At 43.9% G+C, this 20,838-nt stretch overlaps 1 protein-coding gene and 1 long non-coding RNA gene across 4 annotated transcripts in view; one reads left to right on the top strand and one right to left on the bottom strand.

Moving 5' to 3' along the window:
- Positions 1–17,801, bottom strand: part of kcnd1 (potassium voltage-gated channel, Shal-related subfamily, member 1) — a 62,917-nt gene extending 45,116 nt beyond the window's left edge. The window contains exons 1-2 of one of the 2 annotated variants that reach the window (XM_037104567.1): positions 17,530–17,801; positions 779–2,067 (exon numbers count right to left, since the gene is read on the bottom strand). In XM_037104567.1, the coding sequence (XP_036960462.1) occupies positions 779–934 (156 nt within the window). In that variant the 5' untranslated portion in view covers positions 935–2,067; positions 17,530–17,801. Of the gene's footprint in view, positions 1–778; positions 2,068–12,031; positions 12,253–17,529 lie in introns of those variants that run through there. The other variant, XM_037104568.1, reaches the window with a different exon arrangement.
- Positions 16,289–20,838, top strand: part of LOC119023007 — a 5,087-nt gene continuing 537 nt past the window's right edge. The window contains exons 1-2 of one of the 2 annotated variants that reach the window (XR_005076143.1): positions 16,289–17,263; positions 20,506–20,838. The exon at positions 20,506–20,838 is cut by the window's right edge and continues 537 nt beyond it. This is a non-coding gene — a long non-coding RNA (uncharacterized LOC119023007). The remainder of the gene's footprint in view (positions 17,264–20,505) is intronic. The other variant, XR_005076144.1, reaches the window with a different exon arrangement.

Below are 20,838 nucleotides of genomic sequence, written 5' to 3'. Positions count from 1 at the left end.
AAACTCTGTCATCCTCTCCTCCCGCCGGAGGTTGCAGCGTTCTGCTGAACACCTGAAGCAGCTAGAGACTCGATTTAAAACAGAGAAACAACCAAAGAAACATCAGATGTCTCCATACAGCTCGTCTGCTGCATGTGAACATGAGAGATCTCGGGGCTTCTACGAGTCTTCAGTCACGTCTGACAGAGAACGCAGCATCTTCAGCAAACGTGTCGTCCAGTCCAACATGTGTTCAGCTGAACTGTGTGTGTAAAATCACTCCATCTGAGTCATGACTCAAACTTCAGATTCAGTCTCACAGATCGTTATCTTTGATAATCATCCAGAATGATCGTCCATAAATCCACTCACACATCGCAGAGCGACTCTGCACTGCAGCTGCTGAGCTAACAGTGTTAGCTCCATCACAGGTCGCAGGTGTAGATCTGGTCTGAGATCAGTTAGTGATGTGTTCTGTCCTGCAGACTGTGATCACAGCAGACGAACTGATGGAGACATCTGATGTTTAAATCAAGTCTCAGCTGCTTCAGTTGTTCATCAGAACGCTGCAGCTCTGTTTTACTGTGAAGCTCCAGAACTGTTCTGTGGACTACAACACTTCACTGACAGTATGTAAAGTCGAAGTTGCAGAAGAGGTCAACACATTGCTTCAGTCAATATGGACTGTTACTGGACTATTCCCGGTGATATTGGACAGAAAGGTGAACCTGATGTGGCTCCGCCCCAACTTTACTACCTGGTGTATTTTGGAGCATGCTCAGTAGACGGCAGCACCCACCTGAAACCTGACCCCGCTCACGTTGACGTACAGGATCTCATCTGATCTGGACGTGTTGTCCACGGGAGGTTTGGGCATCGTCTTCTTGGCCAGCGGCAGCCATCCCACCGCGGCAGCCCGCGCAAACGGCAGCCACGTCGCCACGCCGGCCGCCATCTTGCATCAGCACGTCCCACCTGAGAGAGTCGAGACCTGTCCTCTGGGGAGGCCGGAGCTAATGGATGTGAGGGAAATGCCTTAACTCTATCCTCGCTCAGTGTTCTTCCTGCCCTGACTGGCAGCGAGAGAGGAGGTGGTCGGACATGTTGAGGGGGGAGGAAGGGGGAGGAGGGGCGGAGGGAGGGGTCAGATGGCAGTTAGGTGTCAAGCCATGAAAAAAACACCGTAAAGGAGCGGGAACGTTGATGCATCGGACAGGTGTGTGACCCGTCTTTTGTTTTGATGAGTTTCCGGCTTCGTTCTGGTGGGTGGGGCAGGAAGTCCTGTTGCCCTCTAAAATAAAAAAAAACAGCCCTCTTCTTTGCCTGCAAGTAGTAAAAAGTAACACTTCACTGGGAGATTTCCTGGTTTTTTTTTTGTCCTGACAAACTTCAGCCGAGCGTCAGTCGTCTCGTCCTAAATAACAGGCAGCTGCACTCCAACACTCAGACTCTCCTGGTGGAACAACATAATTTCTTAGAAACCTCAGCAGTCGTAGACGAGCGGAATATGTGTAAAATAATAATAGTTACTCTCTCATATTGCACTCGCAGGTTTATTGCTGCTGGGACTTGGCAACAAAAAAGCAGAAGGATATAAATCCAGGTATGAAAGCGTTAAAACACGGTCGTCTAGCCTTCACCTCGCTGCAGCCTCTTCTCTCTCTCTCTCTGTCTGTCTCTAGCTCTCTCGCCCGCCGTCTCTCCCTCTGAAGACTGATTTGTTGCAGCGCCGCAGCCTTTCAAATTCTTATTAAATTGTGATGATGGTTCCTGAAGTTGCCAGATAGACAGAATCGCCCGTGTTGCCTCCCTCCCTCTAAGTGTTTCTCGGCTGTGGAGATTATGGATGTGCAGCCTCCCTCTTCCTCTGTCTCTCTCTCACGTTTTTGCTTTTGCTTGCTGTTCTATCCTCTCTGATTCTGCCTCTATCTGCCCCTGTGTTTCACTCTCTCTCTCTCTCTCTGTTGCTCTGGTCCAGGTCTGTGGGGCAGTAGTAATCGTGTCGGCGGTGGAGAGACAGAAGCTTTGTGTTGGAGAGTGAGGGGGAGGCGTCAGGCCGTCCTTACTCCATGTCCATGTATGGCCGTCCTGTCAGGAAACACACAAACAGAAAAGAGACGGAGAGTGAGAGACAAACCAGAAGGAGAGGAAACAGGGTGTAGTGAGGAGAAGAAGGGAAGGAAGGAGAAAAGTAGGAGAACATGGAAGGATGGGAAATGGAGAGGGAGGATAGAAGCTGAGAGGAGGAGGAGGACGGATGGTAGAGAAATAGTAGAGAAGAGTCTAAAGCTTCCTGTCGTCTTGTCTCTGCTCTCATTGGTTCCTCCTGAACATCTCTGAAAACACCTCACAGGTATTTAGTTTCATGTATAAAGTGCATTTGTCGGGACTATTTTCAGTGCTGATGAACCACACCTGCTGCTGCTGAGAGTATTTGTGGCAGCAGGACGGTGTATTAATAAATCCGGTGTGTGTGTTCATGATGATGAAGGATTATTGACGTGTCTTTACAACGATGGCGATGCATCCGCCTGCGATCAGAGTCGACCGCTGCTCGATTTATGAATATTTTATAAATCCATCTGCAGATCAGGACTCTGCTGCTCACACCTCTCAGAGAGCCGACTGGATTCTTTGTGGTCGAGAAGTGAAAAGCCTCCAGGAAAACTTATTAGTGGTCACGCTGTGCAATTATCTCGTCAGCTGACACACTGCAAAAAGACTTTTCTCCAAAAACTTACATAGTGAGAGAAGCAGCTGTGACGTGGTGGATAGTTTACTGTCAAAGTGTCTGACGTATGATAAGAAGTGATATCTGAACACATCTAATATCAGTCCAGGCTTCAGGTCCTGATGCATCAGGACCGACAGACTGGATCAGTTTTGTTGGCACGTTGGCACTCTGCAGGTATAAAACTATAAACACAGCTCCTCACAAAGATCATCCACATGTTGAACTTCTAATTATGGACAATGGTGTAAACACGTGCAGCTGCAGAGACTGAGGGTTCAATTCCCACCAACAGAACTCAACCCAAAACTCTGAACAACATCTCAAACTTCTGTCCGTCCTAAAAGAAGGAAATCAGTCTGAAAACTGCTGGATGATTTATTAAATCACCAAAAGAACAGAAAGAAAAACAAAGCAAACTAAAAGCCGTCACATCAGCTTCAGACTGCACCGTCATCCAGGTGAAAACAAGCTGAATATTCACATCAGGGAAACTGATTGTTCCTTTAACAGCAGGTGCTGTTTAGAATAAAAAGAAAAACTGAATATAAATATAACTTAAAATATAATAAATAATAATATTCATGATAAACACGCAGATGAAGAAGAGACCAGTCTTCACCGTCACAGCAGATCTACGAGCATTAAAATTCACCTTTATTAATTATGTAAAATTTTAAAAACAATCTCAAACGTCTCGTCGGCTCTTCATCGATCACTTCCTTCCTGGTTCTCACCTCCCCTGACGGCCGCTGAAGTCTGGCTCATGTGTTTAAGATGAAGATGGAGCGCTGCAGATTATTAAAGATGCTTTTTATGATCAGACCAACAGAGCGTCCGCCGCCACAGAGGAACAACACAGCCGGCCGTCTCTCTTTATTTCTCCCTCTGCCTTCTTCATTCAATAAACCAGCCACAATAAAGTTTCCTCTGAAACTGCTCGTCGTCAGATGAAAAGTTATTGTCGTCGGTTTATTGCATAAAGTCCGCAGTGGGAGCAATAAACTTTCCTTCCACAGGTTTGGTTTGAATCACGGCGTCTGATTCAGGACTCGACTCTCCAGCATCATCACTGGATCCATTTTAACAGACTGTCCGAGAACTCCATTCAGACTCTGGATCCTGGGCAAACCACGTTCACATTCTGCTTATTAGCCACCTGCTGCAGCAGGAGGAGGAAGAGGAGGAGGAAGAGGAGGAGGAAGAGGAGGAGGAGGAGGAGGAAGAGGAGGAGGAAGAGGAGGAGGAGGAGGAGGAAGAGGAGGAGGAGGAGGTGGTGAAGAAGTTATTACAGTCTGCCAAACGAGTTCAAGTCTCACTGCTGGATATTCTGAAGGACATCTGGACACGTTTACAGATGTTTCTGCGGCGACTACATTATTATTATTATATCATTATGATTATCTTTCACAGTAAGTCGCATCATGGTGACTGAAAATTTTAACCCAAACCAGGATGTTTTCTAAACTTGAGCAGAGCTTCATCACAGCGCTGTGACAAGAGAGATATTCAACATAGACAGACGTAAAGTTGCAACATAAAGAAGAAGAAACATGGATGAAGTCATGGATTTAACTTTAACGTGAGCGGCTGCTGCATCATCGACTTAATTCACAACATTTCCTCAGTGTGGTTTTTAAGACATCTTTCATAACAACATGTTTAATGTTGACAGCAGCGTTTGACGTTCTGTCAGTGAAACAATGTGACAGCAGCAGAGTAACGAGAGATCACACTGACAGCAGACGTCACTCGTTACATAACGGCACCTTTAAAGAGCTGCTGGCTGAATTCACTGCGTTCATGTTGAGGAGGCCACAGATCAGCACAGATACACGATCACAGCAGAACATTATCGGAAGCCGTCTGAGACGCTCTCAGCTCGCAGTGGTTAAAACAAAAGACACACGGCAGGCGACCAGAGGACGGCTGCAGTGACGGTTCACCTCAGCGGCCTCGCTCGACGACAGGACTGCAAACAAGCTCATTAGAGTCCTCAGAGACAGGACGCGTCCTCGCTAAGGTTCAGACTGAGGACTAAAGTCTCAGAGTGTCTTCTGACTGTCCAGCTGCCAAATCCAGACTGAGACGGAGACATGGATGTAATGTTAGCATCAGTTATCACAGAGCAACAAGCTCCTGACTCTCAGCTGCTCGGCTACAAACACACTTTTACTTTTCAGGGTAAAACGGAGCAACTTCATGCGGTCGGGTGGATGTTTGAGTTGAACAAGAGACTGATGTTCACATCACGAGTGAAACCAAAAGTCACAAACATATTGAAGTTATTGAATAAAGACAATTTTACGTACGTGATATGTAAGTTTGTACCTGCAGGTGAGGTTTACAGCTCGCTAACATGAACTAGTAACGATAAAATCATTGCAGAGCAACATTTCATTTGAGGTAACACTTACAAAGGTGAAAGTTATGAGCATCATGTTTTGTCTGACTATGAACTCATCATGTTGAAGTCATGCAACATTTAATTCTGTGTCTGATCTGTGTGAATGGGAGGACGAGGGATTAGCTGACCTTCCAAACAAGCCATAAACATACCTGTGTGACTCAGGTGACGTCTGGCTCTTAAACAAACAGAACCAAACCCTGCTGGTAACTACAAGTACAAAAGTAATAGAAGTTACTTTAACGTTTGCTGCGACGCTTGTGTTGCTTTGAGAACAACCGACCAACACCTATAGGGATCATATAGACCTGAGAATATGTTGTACTGAACACACACACACACACACACACTCTCTCTCTCTCTCTCACACACACACACACACACACACACACACACACACACACACACATTCACACCTGGCTGAGCGTGTGTGTGTTGATGAATTATGAATGGACTTTCAGCCTGACTGGTTTCTGTGTTAGCTGCCTCGGTTCACTCAGCACACACACATACAAACAACAACACACACATATAAACAAACACACACACACACACACAGCTGACCGGTGCTGGTTCAGCAGTCGGTCCCGGTTCTGTCCAACCTGGCTGTTTTTATTATTTAATCTGGGTTCTGTCTGTGCCGCCTGCAGCTGTTTGACCCGTCAGATTTAGGACGGGATCGTCAGCATATTGTTTAATATTGTGGCTGTAATGAACACTGTCGTCCTCCGGGGGGCGCTGGAGGGATTCAGATTGGTCCCCCTATTCTCAGCACCAGGTAGTCAAACACAGACGGTCTGTAACGCCCCTCAGACCCACAAGGTTCTGGGAATTTCTCTCTGCAATACCCTGAGTGGCCACTGGGTAAAACTGAAACTAGGCTGAGCGGCGCCGCCACGTCCAGGCTGATGATACGGTCTTAGTTTGAGCCACACCTCCACCTGGACTTCAAACAGACAGGTCATTATGTGACGAGCTGGGATCATTCATCACAGTTTGGCGTTTCTTTGATATATATACAGTATGAAGTTGCTAATTAGATGTTCATCGTTTGTGTTTACAGCAGCAGCAAACGTTGATCCAGTAATAAGTCGTGGTGAAACAGAACCAGCAGCAGTTCTGGTCGTCTTTTAGATCCTGTAACTTCCAGCAGGAGTTTATATTTCATCACAGGTCGATCTTTAATGATTTCCAAGGACAGAATTAAGTAATCTGGTTTACAGGTAAGTGAAGACGATTAGATTAAAAGACATTAAATCAGCTGTCTATTAGAACTTGTTGGTTTGCAGATTCATTTCCATGAACGCAGACGATGACTGAGCAGATAACTGTGAATAAAGTCGGTGTGTTGTTGTTCGTCTTTGACTCACTTCTGTCCTCCGTCTGTCTGTCTGTGCTCTCTGTGGGAATCCCTGCTGACATCATGCGTTTCTGAGCGCACATTAGATATTTAGAGCGGCCACATGAAGCTTTTTATCCTCAGCCGCAGCTCTGGGATCAGCGTTTCCCCTCACGCCAGGAGAGCTGCTGCTGCTGCTGCGGCTTCGACCCTGGAAGCTTCCGGTAATGGGAGGCTGCTGGTTTTTATGGTTATTACTTCTCATGAGCTGAAACTGAGTCAGTGGATTTCCCGTCTGACTGCTGAGTGAAAGAACGTCCTCAACCTCCTCCAGAACCAGGAGGAGCACACCGAGAAGATAAACCTACTTTTTAATCCTCAAAAGGTAAAAGTATCTCAGAGCTCTCCTCCCATCGGTAAACGACTCCGGATCAGAGCAGAATCTGATGTGACTCTGTGACAGGTTGAAAAGCTGATAAACTTATACTTGTTACAGATTAAAAGACATAAAGTCACGGTCTGTAAGAATATTAAAATCTGTGTTGAGGTAAAGAGGATTGTTCGTAAGAGCTGAAAATGTGTTAAAACGATCAAAGAGTGTTTATTTAATATTGTTTACATTCATTCTTATTCTGGAATTTAAACATAAGTAGAGTTGATCATTGATCTATAGAGTGATCTTGATCTGAGACTCTGAGATCGATTGCTTCTGGCTCCACCCACATACCTGGGGGATTTGCAGTATTTTTCCTCATTGCAGTAAACTACCAGCAGAGACACTTTATCCCTGATATGATTATTCCTCCCGTTTCAGGTATGTTGTTAATATTTAACAAAGCAAATGTGTACGTGACCACTTGTTAATATGTTAAGAGCATTGGGAAAATGTTATGGTGAATTTTTGAATATGTTTAAGTTATGATTTCCAAAGAGGAGTAAAATGTGCTTGCTAGCAATAAACTCCGGTAGCTGTGCCGAGCTGCTGCACCGCCGCCATTGTGTGCCGTGCGTTGTTCACGTCTGGCATTGTGTTCTTTGTGTTAAATTTGCAGTATGTTGTGCACTTTTAAATGAAACTAAAGTGACTATAAGTTAGTTTGTGGACTTTATGAATACTTTGTGCTTCAAAGTGAGATGTTTCTTTCTGAAGAATACTATGACTATACTGTAATATTGTAATTAGACAGAATGTACATTATTATGTCAAACATGTATATATAATTGTATTGGACTTATTTACAAATCTTGCAGTACACTATGAGCAGAGAAAAAGACTCTTTATCACTGTTGTGATTATTTCTCCTGTTTCAGGGGTGTAACAACTCCAGGTGTTGGATCTGATCCAGACCCTCCTGCCCCCCTCAGCTCCACCCGGCCCTCCACACACTCTGCAAACATCCTGTATTTTGACGGAGTGCCCTTTAGCAATAGAGGTTACATACCGTATGTTCAAAAACCCTCTTGGATTTGCTGGAAAATGCATCGTCACAAAGCTCAACATGGGCTGTCAGATACGAGGATCTTATAGAATATGTTATCAGAATCAGAATCAGAAAAAGCTTTATAAGTTCTGCTGTGGATTCAAAGAGAGTTAAGAGATAAAATTAGCTCCACCTTAAACGTCTAGAGCATTAATGCAGCATTAATATTAATCCACATCAGTTCATCAGTTATTAAAGGAAAACACTATAATTACTTCCATACTTTAACCTCATTTCTGCGGTGAAGGACCTAAACACTGGTCTCATCTCTGGTGGACTCTGTTCATGTCTTATTCATCTCACCAGCAGCCATCTGCGGCTCCTCTGTTCATCCTAAGAGTTCTCCTCTAATGCACTAATGTATGATGATGGTTCTGTTTGTTCATGACGAGCCTCCACCTGCCGCTACATTCATCTGTTAGCGATGATGGGGTGAATACACCAAAGTAAACACTATTCAGCGCTGTGACAGGGCGGGTGTCACGTATCTGTGTAGAGACCAGGTCAACAACACACCTCCCAGCTGAGAGACGACAACATGTGACTGTTTCATATTAAAGTGTTGTAGAAGACGTTCACTTGATGTCTGTGTGTGGAGGCTGGAGTCTGGTTGAAGGAGGAGTGAGTGCATTTTCTCTTTAGATGGAGCTATGCTAACAGTTTCCCTCTGTTTTCACTGTTTGTGCTAAGCTAACGCAGCCGGTTTGTGTTTCTGCATGTGAAGATACAAACGTCACGTCTGTTTACTGTAAATATGTCTAATTTAAATTATTAAAACAGTTTCTATTTGTTTTTCAAAGGTCAACTAATTGTTGTACAATATTCACTTGTCTTGTAAAATTATGGCTTTTTGATCAACATCGACATTTTTGTTTGAAAAAGGCTAATTTAATTCTCATAATACTGACTGTGTATCATACAATCTGACCTTTACTGATTCTGGATATTATGTATTCATCTTATTTAAACGCACTTAGATACAGTTTCTTTGTTTTCTGCACACATTCAATTCTCTCTGATAAACTGAATCTGTTTCTATAACAGCGACAGCTGAATTACAGATATCATATTTTTACAGATGTGCTGAGCAGCATTTTTAAATAAACAGGACACAACCTGATCGACTGCTGATCAGACAAACGTTCCCCTAAGTAAGGAATCAGAGTCGTGCTGCATCACTCTGCTTTGCATGTTATCCAGTCAATAACAGGACAACGTGTCTCCAATCACTGATCAATGGAGCAGAAAACATGCTTGTGAATACTGATCGATAACAAGGAAGCAGGGCTCTCCGATCGCTGATCAATAACCAGTCAAACAGACACAGAGCTCCACCTTCATCTGCTCCGATACAGCAAAAATTACATCTCAGTGATAAAATACATATTCGCTCCAAGTTTGATAATAGTAAAAGTAAAATGTTGTGATGTAAAAATATGCATCAGTACTTCTTCTTCCACCTGAACACAACACCTGAACCTGAAAACTGTCGGACTGCTCCTTTAAACTGAAAGGAAAAATCGTGCAGGAAAAGTGCCGTCAGTCAAACGAGTAAGTAACAGGAGGGAAAGTGTTTCAGCTGGAGTGGAAACTGCTGTCCACACACACACACACACACACACACACACAAAGAGTGATGAAGAGCAGCACATGGCCGGTCAGTCTGAGTGTTTGTGTGAAACCATTAGACAACCATCAGTGAGCAGCACTTCACTGCAGCACACACACACACACACACACACACACACAGAGTCTATTAGCAGCGGAGGAGGACGAAGGATTCAAACAGGAAACAGCAGAACACAGCGGATCACGATGGAGCAGAACAGTGAAGTATGAAATGAAGCATTAAAGTTTCTCCTCGGGCTCGTTTACACTCAACGCTAAATACACACAGAAACGACGGAGCCCTCTGTCTGTTTGTCTTCGTTCACTTCGTCCATCTTTGTTTTCTGAAAGCTTTACAGATGTGGACACAACAAAGCAGTACCGCCTGATACCACAGGGGGCAGCGCAGCCAGAAACTCACAGACAATAAAACGACACGACGAAGAACGACATGAACCAACGTCCACCGCCAGCTTCTCCTGTTGGTGACCTCAGAGAAGATGCTGCGATGTGTTTAATAACATCTACAGCCCCGTGTGTATGTTACCTAACATCATGGAAGTGTGTGTGTAGCTACACAACGTAATTATAACGTAACATAATGTAACAACACAATGTATCAAGACAGACAGATACTTAATTTGACTGGAGGGAAATTTAAAAAATTTAGAAACATGTAACACATAATAGATCATGACCTGAAAACGTTACGTAACATGACGTAACAAAATAATGTAGCAACATATTGTAACAACGATGTATGGCAGCATAGCGTACGTAATGTAACACAATGTAACGTAACAACAGAACGTAGCGTATCATAATGTAACATCACAGCCTGCTGCTGCGTAGCATAATGTAACGTAATGTATTCAACAACACAAACATACATCTTTAAACTTGGATGTTTTGCAGAACCCTGAACTAACTGTCAGTGTCTCCGTGTGCGTCGGTCTGACATGTGACAGCAGCTCTGGTCTGATGTATTTATTTATAGGTTGTCTCAAATGTTTTCTGTTCTCTGCTGGACGCTGTCTAACGGGAACATTGCAAACACTGTGACACTTTGGACAGTCCTCTGCTGGATTTAGACCAGCCACCCACACTAACGCCCGACAGGTCCGGTACGCACTGTAAGCCCGGTTGCAGGATCCCGTCTCAGCACCACACGTCTGAGCTGGTGGGCTGTGAGCAGATCGACCAGCTGCTCGAGCGTCGTGTTTCTGACAGAGGAGCTGCTCAGATGCTGCTCGCTGCCTCCAGACTCCTTGGATCTGTCGTGGGAGGGGAACTTCAAGTTCAGCAAAAATAAACAAGACAACACAGAATGTCTGTTACACAACTTCCCCGTGACTCAGGCTGGACCGCGCTGATGGACGGAGGAAGATGTTTACAACCTGAGAGCGCTGATGATCAGAACACAGAGCCTCTGCTGTCTGATGCAGAGTCCTGTAGTGAACTCACACGGATACATGTCATCCATGTTTGTTTTGTTTGCTTCTCTTCTATCACACACACACATCTGATCATTAACAACTCAACCGGACATGAATGCAACATTTTAAAAGATTTCCTCCTTTGTGAATTTTCACTAAATAAATCAATAAACTCACAAACTGAACACAGCAGCTGAGCAGCTCTGCTCTGAGTCACAGAGCTCCATTAAAACCCATCAGTGAGCTGCGATGTTGTTCATCTGGCCACAGATTCTAACAACAAATGTGGATTCATCCACCGCTGAAAATAGTCCGCAACAAAAACAAACCAATCTGCTTGGAGAACCACAGACAGGAAGTCAGAAAGTAACGAGACACAACGACCACAGCGGGACACGACCCCACCTGACGCTGGGTTTCCCACCATCAGCATTTCAGAAAGACTTTCTTTTTACTTTTCTAACTTTAAGTATAACTTTTAAATGTAAAGATTCTAAACAGAAAAGGACAGAACAATATTTTACTGTGGCAGAACGACGGGAGCAGAAGGTGTGTGAATATTAATGAGCACTGTGCGTGTGTGTGTGTGTGTGCATGCATGCATATGAAAAGTGTGTGTGTGCGCGCGCTAACCACTGGTAATAGCAAACACACAGAACTTCATCACTAATTCATATCGCTGGATTACGTCAACCTCAACACACACACACACACACGCACACACACCATCATATATTTGTGTCTCCTCATATTATTTGTTTTTTTTTTCTGTCCTGAATCGCCTCCAAACTGTTCTAACTCATCCTTATCTGATCTGAGTCCTGTTCTTTTCTTTTCTCTCTTGCTCTTCTGACTCTTCTTTCCCTCTCCTTACTTCCAGTCTTCTTCTCTGATTCTATTTTCTTCTTCTTCTTCTTCTTCTACAAACTCTTCCCTCCCTCCACCCTTCCGTCCCGTCCCATCCCGCTCCTCCTCTCGCCTTCTCCACTCCCTTCTCGTTCTATTCTCAGCAGTAAGAGCTGTATCTGGAGCAGTTTTCATCCTACTTACCACCGCTGATGATGATGATGGTGGTGATGATGATGAAGGTGAGGAAGAAGAGGAGTGATGAGGAAGGCAGCAGCAGGTTTTGTTTTTTTTTTCCCAGGTGTTAACGGGGCGGACGGACTCAGGAGGATGGAGGAGTAATAAAAAAAGAAGAAGAAGAAGAAGAAGGAGGAGGAAGAGGAGGAGGAGTGTTGTTTTACTGTCTCAGATCTGTCCTGCTCTGCTGCCGCGGCAACAACCACATCTCCTGTCATCCCTCCTCTCTCTCTCTCTCTCTCACACATACACACACACACACACACACTCTCTCGCTCGCTCACTCTCTGGCTCCACCTCCCATTTGCTCGCTCGACCCTCCCCTCATCTCCGTTTTCTCTCTCTCTCTCTCTCTGTTCGTTGTCATTTCTCACCATCTTCTTCTTCTTCTCTCCCTCGTGTCCCTCACTCACACACACACACACACACACACACACACACACACACACACCCTGCTCCACATTAAACAGGCTGATGGGAGTTTCATGTTGGGAGCAGGATTACTATGTGATGATGTAACAAAGTGCAGAAGTGTTCGGACTGAAGAACTGATCTGGTGTCAGCCATCTGAACGTGTCTTCACTTTACAAGATGCTCTTTAGAAACACAGACCTGACAGGAAAACTTGAAACGTACAAAGTTGAAACTTTAACAGCGTCATAATGACTTTATTCTCATATTATGTTTTTTTTTTTTTCTCACAGGATCAATTTTTTTTTATTCCATCAGACAAAAGAGGAATTTGGTCAAATTTGAGCTTTGCTTTAACTTTTTTCATTTTTTAAGTGATTTTTTTTGGCTTTATTTATTGTAAAATTTTGATTTTAATCAAAAAAACGTTTTATCTGTGTAATAAAAACCCTTTTTGTTGTAAATTTGACTATTTCACTCCTATATTTAATATATAATAATTTAATAATGAATAATTTCAATTATTTCTTGTAGAATCACAACTCTATTGATTTAAAAGTTAATTTTTAAAACCTTTTTGTAACATTATATCTTACATTCTTACATTGTTGTTGTGAATTTTATTCTAATATCTTAATTACCATAACTTGTCATTAAATTATGACTTTATTCAATTCAAACTTACTTTTTTGTGACATTTAACATTCTTCTGTTTTCTCACAACATTTTGACACTGTTGACTTTTTTCTTGTTCGTGTGATTATTTCATAATTTGCTTTCATTCTGTTATCTTAAATATCACCATTTAAAAGAGTTTTATTGCTTTTAATTATATGTTTTTTATTAAATGTTTACAATGATCTCAGTTACCTCATCTTTTCTTTAAATATTACCCATGTTACACAGAAATTGCTAACTTAATAAGTTTCTTTAAATTCTTACTTGATCCTCAAAATATTGATATGATCATATATTAATATCAATATTGCAACTTTATTCTCATAATATTGATTTCTCCCTCATCAAACTACTGGTTTTCCTCATAAAATGGTGACTTCATCAGCATTAATTCCATATTAATGTACATTTGACTTGTATAAAAATACTTCTTTGCTCTCATATTTACTTTTATCCCAAACTTTTGCAACTAAAATGAGTTTTTCTTGGAAACAAAAATTATAAAAACTTACTTTTATCTACTTTAGGTTTGAGTTCTTATACTGACTTCCATCGACATGTTGAGCTTTTCTTCTACTTCTACTTCTCTTAATGACTGCAGCTGTTTGTCGCTCCAGACGACTGGAACATCGTCAGCTGTGTTCCGGATCATAAAGATTCTCAGTGTGAACTTCATGGTGACAGTTTGTGACAGTGAAACTGCAGCTGAGGAGAATTCAGAAGTTTTGTTGTGTTGGAGGTTGAGTTTCATTTGTTCTCTCAGAATCGTGAAGGAAACACAATCAGCTTCAGCACTTAGTGAGACAAAACACTGCTAACACACACACACACACACACACACACACACACACACACACAGACACACACACACAGACACTGGATCTGTGTACTGAAACATTTAAACGAGGCCCAACTGCGAGCAGTTAAGTGCAGCAGCCATTAACTGTATGAAACTGTGGACGAGCTGCCATGATGTCACACAGAGGTTTGTGGCTCCAGCCGGCGCCATCTTGGCACTGAAATCCTGTGGAAGAGGCGAGCTGATGAAGCCGGTTACTGACAATTGCCCATTTAAAGCTAAAAAGCTAGCTGTGTTCACACAGACAGCTGCTGTGTCTCAGTTCAGCGTATCCCAAGATTCTTTGCGCGCCCAAAAAAGAAGACAGAAAATGGCGACATCACGTGGTGTAGATCGTCACTTTCACGGGCCTGGGCAGCAGAAATCATGATGTAAGAGTAAAACATCTGGTGATGCAACCAGGAAATGCTCCAGAGGCTCGACCGTCACATTTAACAACAGCTGACCAGGTTAACAAGGTCTCTGAAGGACTCGCCTTCACAGACCACAGAGGCCGAGTCCTTCAGAGGATCCAGACCCTGAACTGAGACTCAGCATGTGAGTCTGAGCACAGAGCTTAACAACCATTCACACCCGGGCTCACCGAGTCCCAACAGCCCACATGAAGTCCAGTCGGGTCGACAACCCACAAGTGGCCCTAACGACTCTGTGATGACACCCCTACACTCTGTGAGGACACTCCCACACAAGGTTTAAAAGCCTGCTGCTTCACCAACGTGTCTTGAATCTTGAAATAGGACGCAATCTGTCAAAGGCTGACAGCATTTTATGCTAACTGCTGTCTGTGACAAACACTATCAATAATGCACAGACTGAACCTTTAATCTACAGACTGCTCCTGTTCTTTATGTTTCGTCTGTTTGTTCGTCCATTCAATCCTCTGGAACATGTTTCCCTCTCTGATGATGGGCAGCATGAACAACATGTGGAAGACACACAAACACGCAGTGACCGCCTGGAGGTACATGTGCAGCATGTGTACCGCCCACACACACACACACACACACACACACACACACACAGAGTTAATTATTAATAATGAATGTACAGAAACGTTGGTCAGCTGTTGGCCTGTCACTCCGGCTGTCATCACTCACAGCAGCTGGACGCTGCATCAAACTTTAATGTCGGCGTGTTGAAAACATTTTATTGTGAAGCTTCAGTTCTGCTTTTTGTTTTTCGAGAGGTGTTCTCATCCTGATCTGCTGCTCGGGCCTGCAGGCTCCTGTCAGGTCTCATGTTTGTGTGTTAGCTGTGTTTTCCTGTTTAGGTTTATGTTCCTGTGACTCTCGCAGGTACAGAGATGATGAACGAGCTCATTTACAGCCGAACGCACCGGAGCAGGAACACGTGTGATGAGCGCGGCGGTGTTGATTACCGATGTACAGCACGTACTGCACGTGGAAAAGATCTACTGTCTTTTCTGCAAGGAGCTGATGTAACACTGAAACCTGAACACAGACATCCACCTGACAGCTGATGTTGTGTTTCAGAAAACAGTCGGCAGGATTGAAGCATTTATAGTTAATGTGCTGCAACATGACAAACATGGACGTGGCCCTTTAAAGAGAGCAGCTGATCAAGTTCTCTACGGGAGGAAGAGGTTCAGAATATCAATGATCCATATATCTGATTAATATCACTGCTGTAAATGTTTGAACATCTTCTCTACGAATCTTTCCTTGTTCGTGGCGTCAGATAAAACACATTCTCGCTGCGCCTCAGCATCAGTTTCAGGCTTCATGGTCAGGTTAGCAACAATAACTTTAAAACAACGTCTAAAATAAAGCTTGCGGACAAACTTCATAAGTTTTGACTTATTAAGATCTTTTGGTTTTTAATATCGCTGTCAAACAAACTGTTTTTACACACTGGAGGCACTGTAAGTTCACACAGAAAGTGAATATCATACAGCAAAAATCATTATAGCACTGCAGCTGGTGTACACAGGGGCGTATTTAGTCATTGGGGAGCCCAAGTCAAACCCTCCACATCCTCGCACTGCACTGACAAAAGTTTTATTCTCACCTCAACACAAGGTCTTCAATGCGGGCAGCAGCAAGTAGGTTCAGCCTGGATATTGTTGTATCTTGTGTTACTACTTAGTTGAGCTAGATAAAGAAAAGGAAACTCAAACACTACTAGAATGGCTGTAAGTCATTTTGACTGCTAGATTTTAAACTCTATAATCTCTCATGTAACCCAACTGAGTGATAAATGCATTCATTGTGTCATATTTTTTCAAAAACGAAATGATACCAAAATGTAAATGTTAACAAGTTTAATTATACGTTTATCAATATTCATATCATTGCACATAGTAAACCGTAATTATTGCATATTTACACAAGGATTTTAACAGAGAAATCGCAGAACAAGAAAACTAACAATTAGAAGTAACTTATTTGATTATGAAACATTTTTAACACATAATATATAATAAAATAAATACTAATAATTGAAAAAGCTGTAAACGAGCTGATCTAAAACAAAAACAAAGAGCTGTTGTGATCCCTGGTCACAGTCTGCAGATCCTCCGCTCTCCTCACAGTTACCACACACGGCTTGTGGCATTTCAAGTGTCCGGCGTTTGGTTCCGTTTGCAGTTCTTTCGGACCGGCACCGCCTCCGTGTCCGTGTCTGCTGCTGCAGCGGTGGTTGGTTCCGCTGCTGCCCAGCTTGTGCCGCCTGCAGCGGCTCCTTTCCCCTCCATGTATTCTGCCCTCAGCTCCTCTGCAGCTGCTGCGGGACTTTCCTCCGGGTCTCCTGCTGCTGCTGCTCCGTGAATAACATGCGGACATTGATCCCAGCCAGGCCGAGGATGTTACAGAAGACACTGGTCATCTTCCTCCGCCGTGGACGGACTCGCCGTACTCGGTATTGTTGTAGTAAATCACAGACTCTGCCTTTTTTTGCCTTCGCCCCACTAAAGGTGTGCACACCTGCACGTGCAGGTGCTCAGGATGCAGACATTGTTCCTCGGCTTTCCCTGGTACACAGTCAGAGTCGCGTCACCGCACTGTGTTGAACAGCTCCGCTGCCGTTTCACGGAGGGGAACTCCCGTTTCTGTTTGCCCATGGTGCCAACCAGGCGGTATAATACAACTATGTAATAATAATTAACTTACAAGTAAATTGACAGAGAAGCGCAGCTGCAGACCGCAAACACAGTTAGAGACGAGAGAGACAAAGAAAGCAGCAAACCGCCCGAAACGATGTGCGGCCAATATGACTGTTTATGGCCGAAATAGGTAAAACATATAATATTTTCTCTGTGTTTTGTGTAATGTATATAAAAACTATTCAAATTCAAGTACAGACACTTTTAGGGAAAGTCAGGTAAGTTAACAGCAGTACTGCATATTTTCAAAATGGCCGTCTTGGCTGTTCTAGTGTTAAAATCCTTCTTGAGGATTATTATCTAACACGTGAATCATCTCAACGCGTTTACTGTAATTGATAAGAACATGAATCAATATTTAATATAGTTTACCATGTCGACAGCTTTAACACTCACATGTTTGTGATGAAAAGCGTCCCTGTGTCTCTCTCCGCTTCATCTCCTCCTCGGCTGACACTGACAGCAGCTTCTGGCTCTTGCTGTTGTCGAGGACCTGCGGCTACATTCGGTGTCACTCGAAACAAAGTTGACTTTTTTGGTAGTTTTGATAAAAAACAGTTTGCTGTCCTCTCTCCTTCTCCTCTTCTCCTCTTCTCCTCTTCTCCGCTCCACTAGCGTAACTCCGCTTCCGTTTCTCAGCTCACAAACGCGCCAAAGTTTGTTTTGCTAACGTCTTCCTGAATCACGACTGCACATGCGCAGTACCATGGAATAGTCCATTGCATGAGAAGGAAGGGGGGAGCAGTCGAAACGATGATGACAGATTAAGCATTTTTATGTATTTTTAAGCACGTAAATTAAGACTAGAACTAATTGCTTTAAGACAACTTTATTAATATGTTTTTATGAGATTATGAGTTTATGAAGTTATGAGTTTATGAGTTTGGGGGCCCCTGGAAATCTCGGGGCCCCAGGCAATTGCCTGTGTTTGCCCAATGGTAAGTCCACCCCTGGGTGTAAAGAGAGGAACACCTGCCCAACCTTTGGATGTCTGAAGCGTTTGGCGAGTCTCGGACGGGTCGGGAACAAATATGTTTGGTGTGTTCAGCTGCGTCAGAAGCTTTCGGAGCCGTGCAGACGTTGTCTGCTCCGACTGAACATGTGAAGTCTGAGGAGGAGGGCCGTCGGACGTCTGAGCCACTGGGTTCTCTGATTGGCAGTGTGCTAGTGAATCAGAATACTGTGTGCACGTTGATTTTCTGTGCACTCCGTTCCGTCATTCCCCGTTTTCATGTTTTGCAGTCCTGGCACGAGACTAGCTGTTATGTCCGTTCAGGACGAATTAATCTGTGTTCGTTTGGTAATGCCTCGCTGCATGTTTAGTATGCAGCTGTTTTTATCTGAAATAGTTAAGTTTCATTTTGATCGAAAGTAAAGAGAGTCGTGTGCATAAACCTCTCATTTACAGCTCACAACACAAGTTCCATCCGCTTATTGCATCTCAAACAGGCTGAAATCAGCTTAAGGTCGATTTTTCTGCAAGTGAAGGCCTCAGCCGACCATGTGACTGTGACATCATGTCTCAGCTCATCAGAGTGGCGGCGCTGTCGTCTGTGTGATAAGATAAAGGACACAGAGTGATGAAGGATGAACTGGACCGAGCTCCGGGACAGTCAGCTGAGATGAACATGGTGAATGTAACCTGCCTCTACCTGTCAGAGAGCCGGTCAGTGCTGCAGTTCTGGAAGCTGGCTGTTTCTGTAGCGGTCCGTGTCCCGCTCGGTCTGCGGTACGTCTCATCCAGACGCTGCTGCCGCCAGTAGGTCAGCGACTTTAGTCCTTTTAACAGTGAGCCCGGTCTCTGAACCCATGATGTTTAATCCCCCCCAAAACAACGACTGTCTCATTTCTCCTCTTTCCCCCAAAACCATAAAGAGTAGCAGTCGGATCCTAACAGAGTGAAGTAACGTGTAGAACCATCAGAATCTGTCCAATGAACCAGTGTTTGATAATCGTCCTCTTCTGATTTCATCTCACGTTTCTGTTCTCTTTATTTACTACATGACGTCTTTTCTTCCCACTTGTGGTGAAGATTGAGCTGTAATTGTGTTGACTTATCTATCCTGTATTGGGAAGATACACACACACACACACACACACACACACACACACACACACACACACGCACACACATTCAGCCTTGGAAAACTCAATGGTTGATCAGGTAGTCAGAGGGGCGTCTGGACTCGGGGGACAGTTTGTTTAAGTTGCCATTACTCCTGAACTCCCCCAGGCCAACTTAACACACACACACACACACACACACACACACAGAGCTAGTGGGAAGCCAGTGAGGGATCTCATGCATGTCCGTCTGAAGCCTGCGGGGGGCGACGAGGAGAGCTGCAAGAACTTTTTCAGTTCTCAAGCATCAGATGTCTCCATCAGGAGAGAACACATCACAACCTGATCTGAGAACAGATTTACACCTTTATCAGCATGAAGTCTTTACAAGTCGATCTCACATATGAGCGAAATGTTTCTTTAATAAGACCACAACAGTATGGACCTAAACACTACACAGAGGGAGGAGAAGAAGAAGAGTGATGGTCAGAGGAAAGGCTTTTTGTGGACGTATTGATCGTAAGAGGAGACACACTCTGTGTGTGTGTGTGTGTGTGTGTGTGTGTGTGTGTGTGTGTGTGTGTGTGTGACCTCATTTATAATTCAGAGTGGCCCGCTGCAGCCTGGGAGGATGGAAAACGAAAAACAGGAGGAATCCAGAGAAAGAAAAGGAGGAGACACACACACACACACACACACACACACACACACACTCCAGGGAATATCATCATTCCTGTGTGTGTGTGTGTGTGTGTGTGTGTGTGTGTGTCTATATATAGGCAGCAGCAGTGCTGAGTGGACTGACATTTCCCAGACACACAGGGAACTCCCAGAAGTCCTCAGAGTTCACTGAGAGACCAGAGACGGACGTTCAGGACACACAAACAGCCGACTGGACGACAGACTGACCTCAAATATACTGAAGTTACAAAAGTACAGCAGAAAAACAAACAGCAGTCTACAGCAGCATAACATGTAAATACTCAAGTAAAGTACAAATACGTGACAGTTGTACGTACGTGAAGTTTAAATCAGTTTCCACCTCGACTGTCAGCATGAAACCTTTTCAAAAGGTCTTTTATACCTCGTTCAATCATTCGTTCAATTGTTTGTTCATTTAAAACACAAGCACACCTCAGGTGTGATCCACCTGATGACATCATATCCTGTCATAATAGAGAATAAATATTCAGATTTTGTTCCGACGGGGTGTCGTCATATCTCGTCACATTTTTAAAAAGCAGGTGTTGATATCGTTTGAATAATGAAGCGCCTCGTTAATCATTTCTTTTCTCTCTGGACTCACAGGTGTGGTCTCACAGCAGGTGGCGCTGAAGCGCCTGAACGGATCCCAGCCACCATAAAACTGAGAGTGTCATGTTATTTCAAGATAAAACCACATCAGACAGGAACAATCGACAACCAAGCGTTTACAACTCACTGCTGAAGCATCTCACAGAAGTCGTCTTCTGGTCCCAGAGGTCCAGCAGATCCACGTCAGAACCACAGGCGGTCCAAAACCTGATGAAAGAGCTTTTCCTGCTGTCACTATTTGAAAGAAGTTACCTGGGCTGCTCCTCCTCCTCCTCTTCCTCCTCCTCTTCCTCCTCCTCACTCCACCTGCACCTCCTCCCCTCGTTA

Source organism: Acanthopagrus latus, chromosome 7, assembly GCF_904848185.1.
Source record: "Acanthopagrus latus isolate v.2019 chromosome 7, fAcaLat1.1, whole genome shotgun sequence".
NCBI lineage: Eukaryota > Metazoa > Chordata > Actinopteri > Spariformes > Sparidae > Acanthopagrus > Acanthopagrus latus.
The sequence above is the reverse complement of the archived record's forward strand: the minus strand, read 5'-3'. Positions and strand labels throughout refer to the sequence as shown.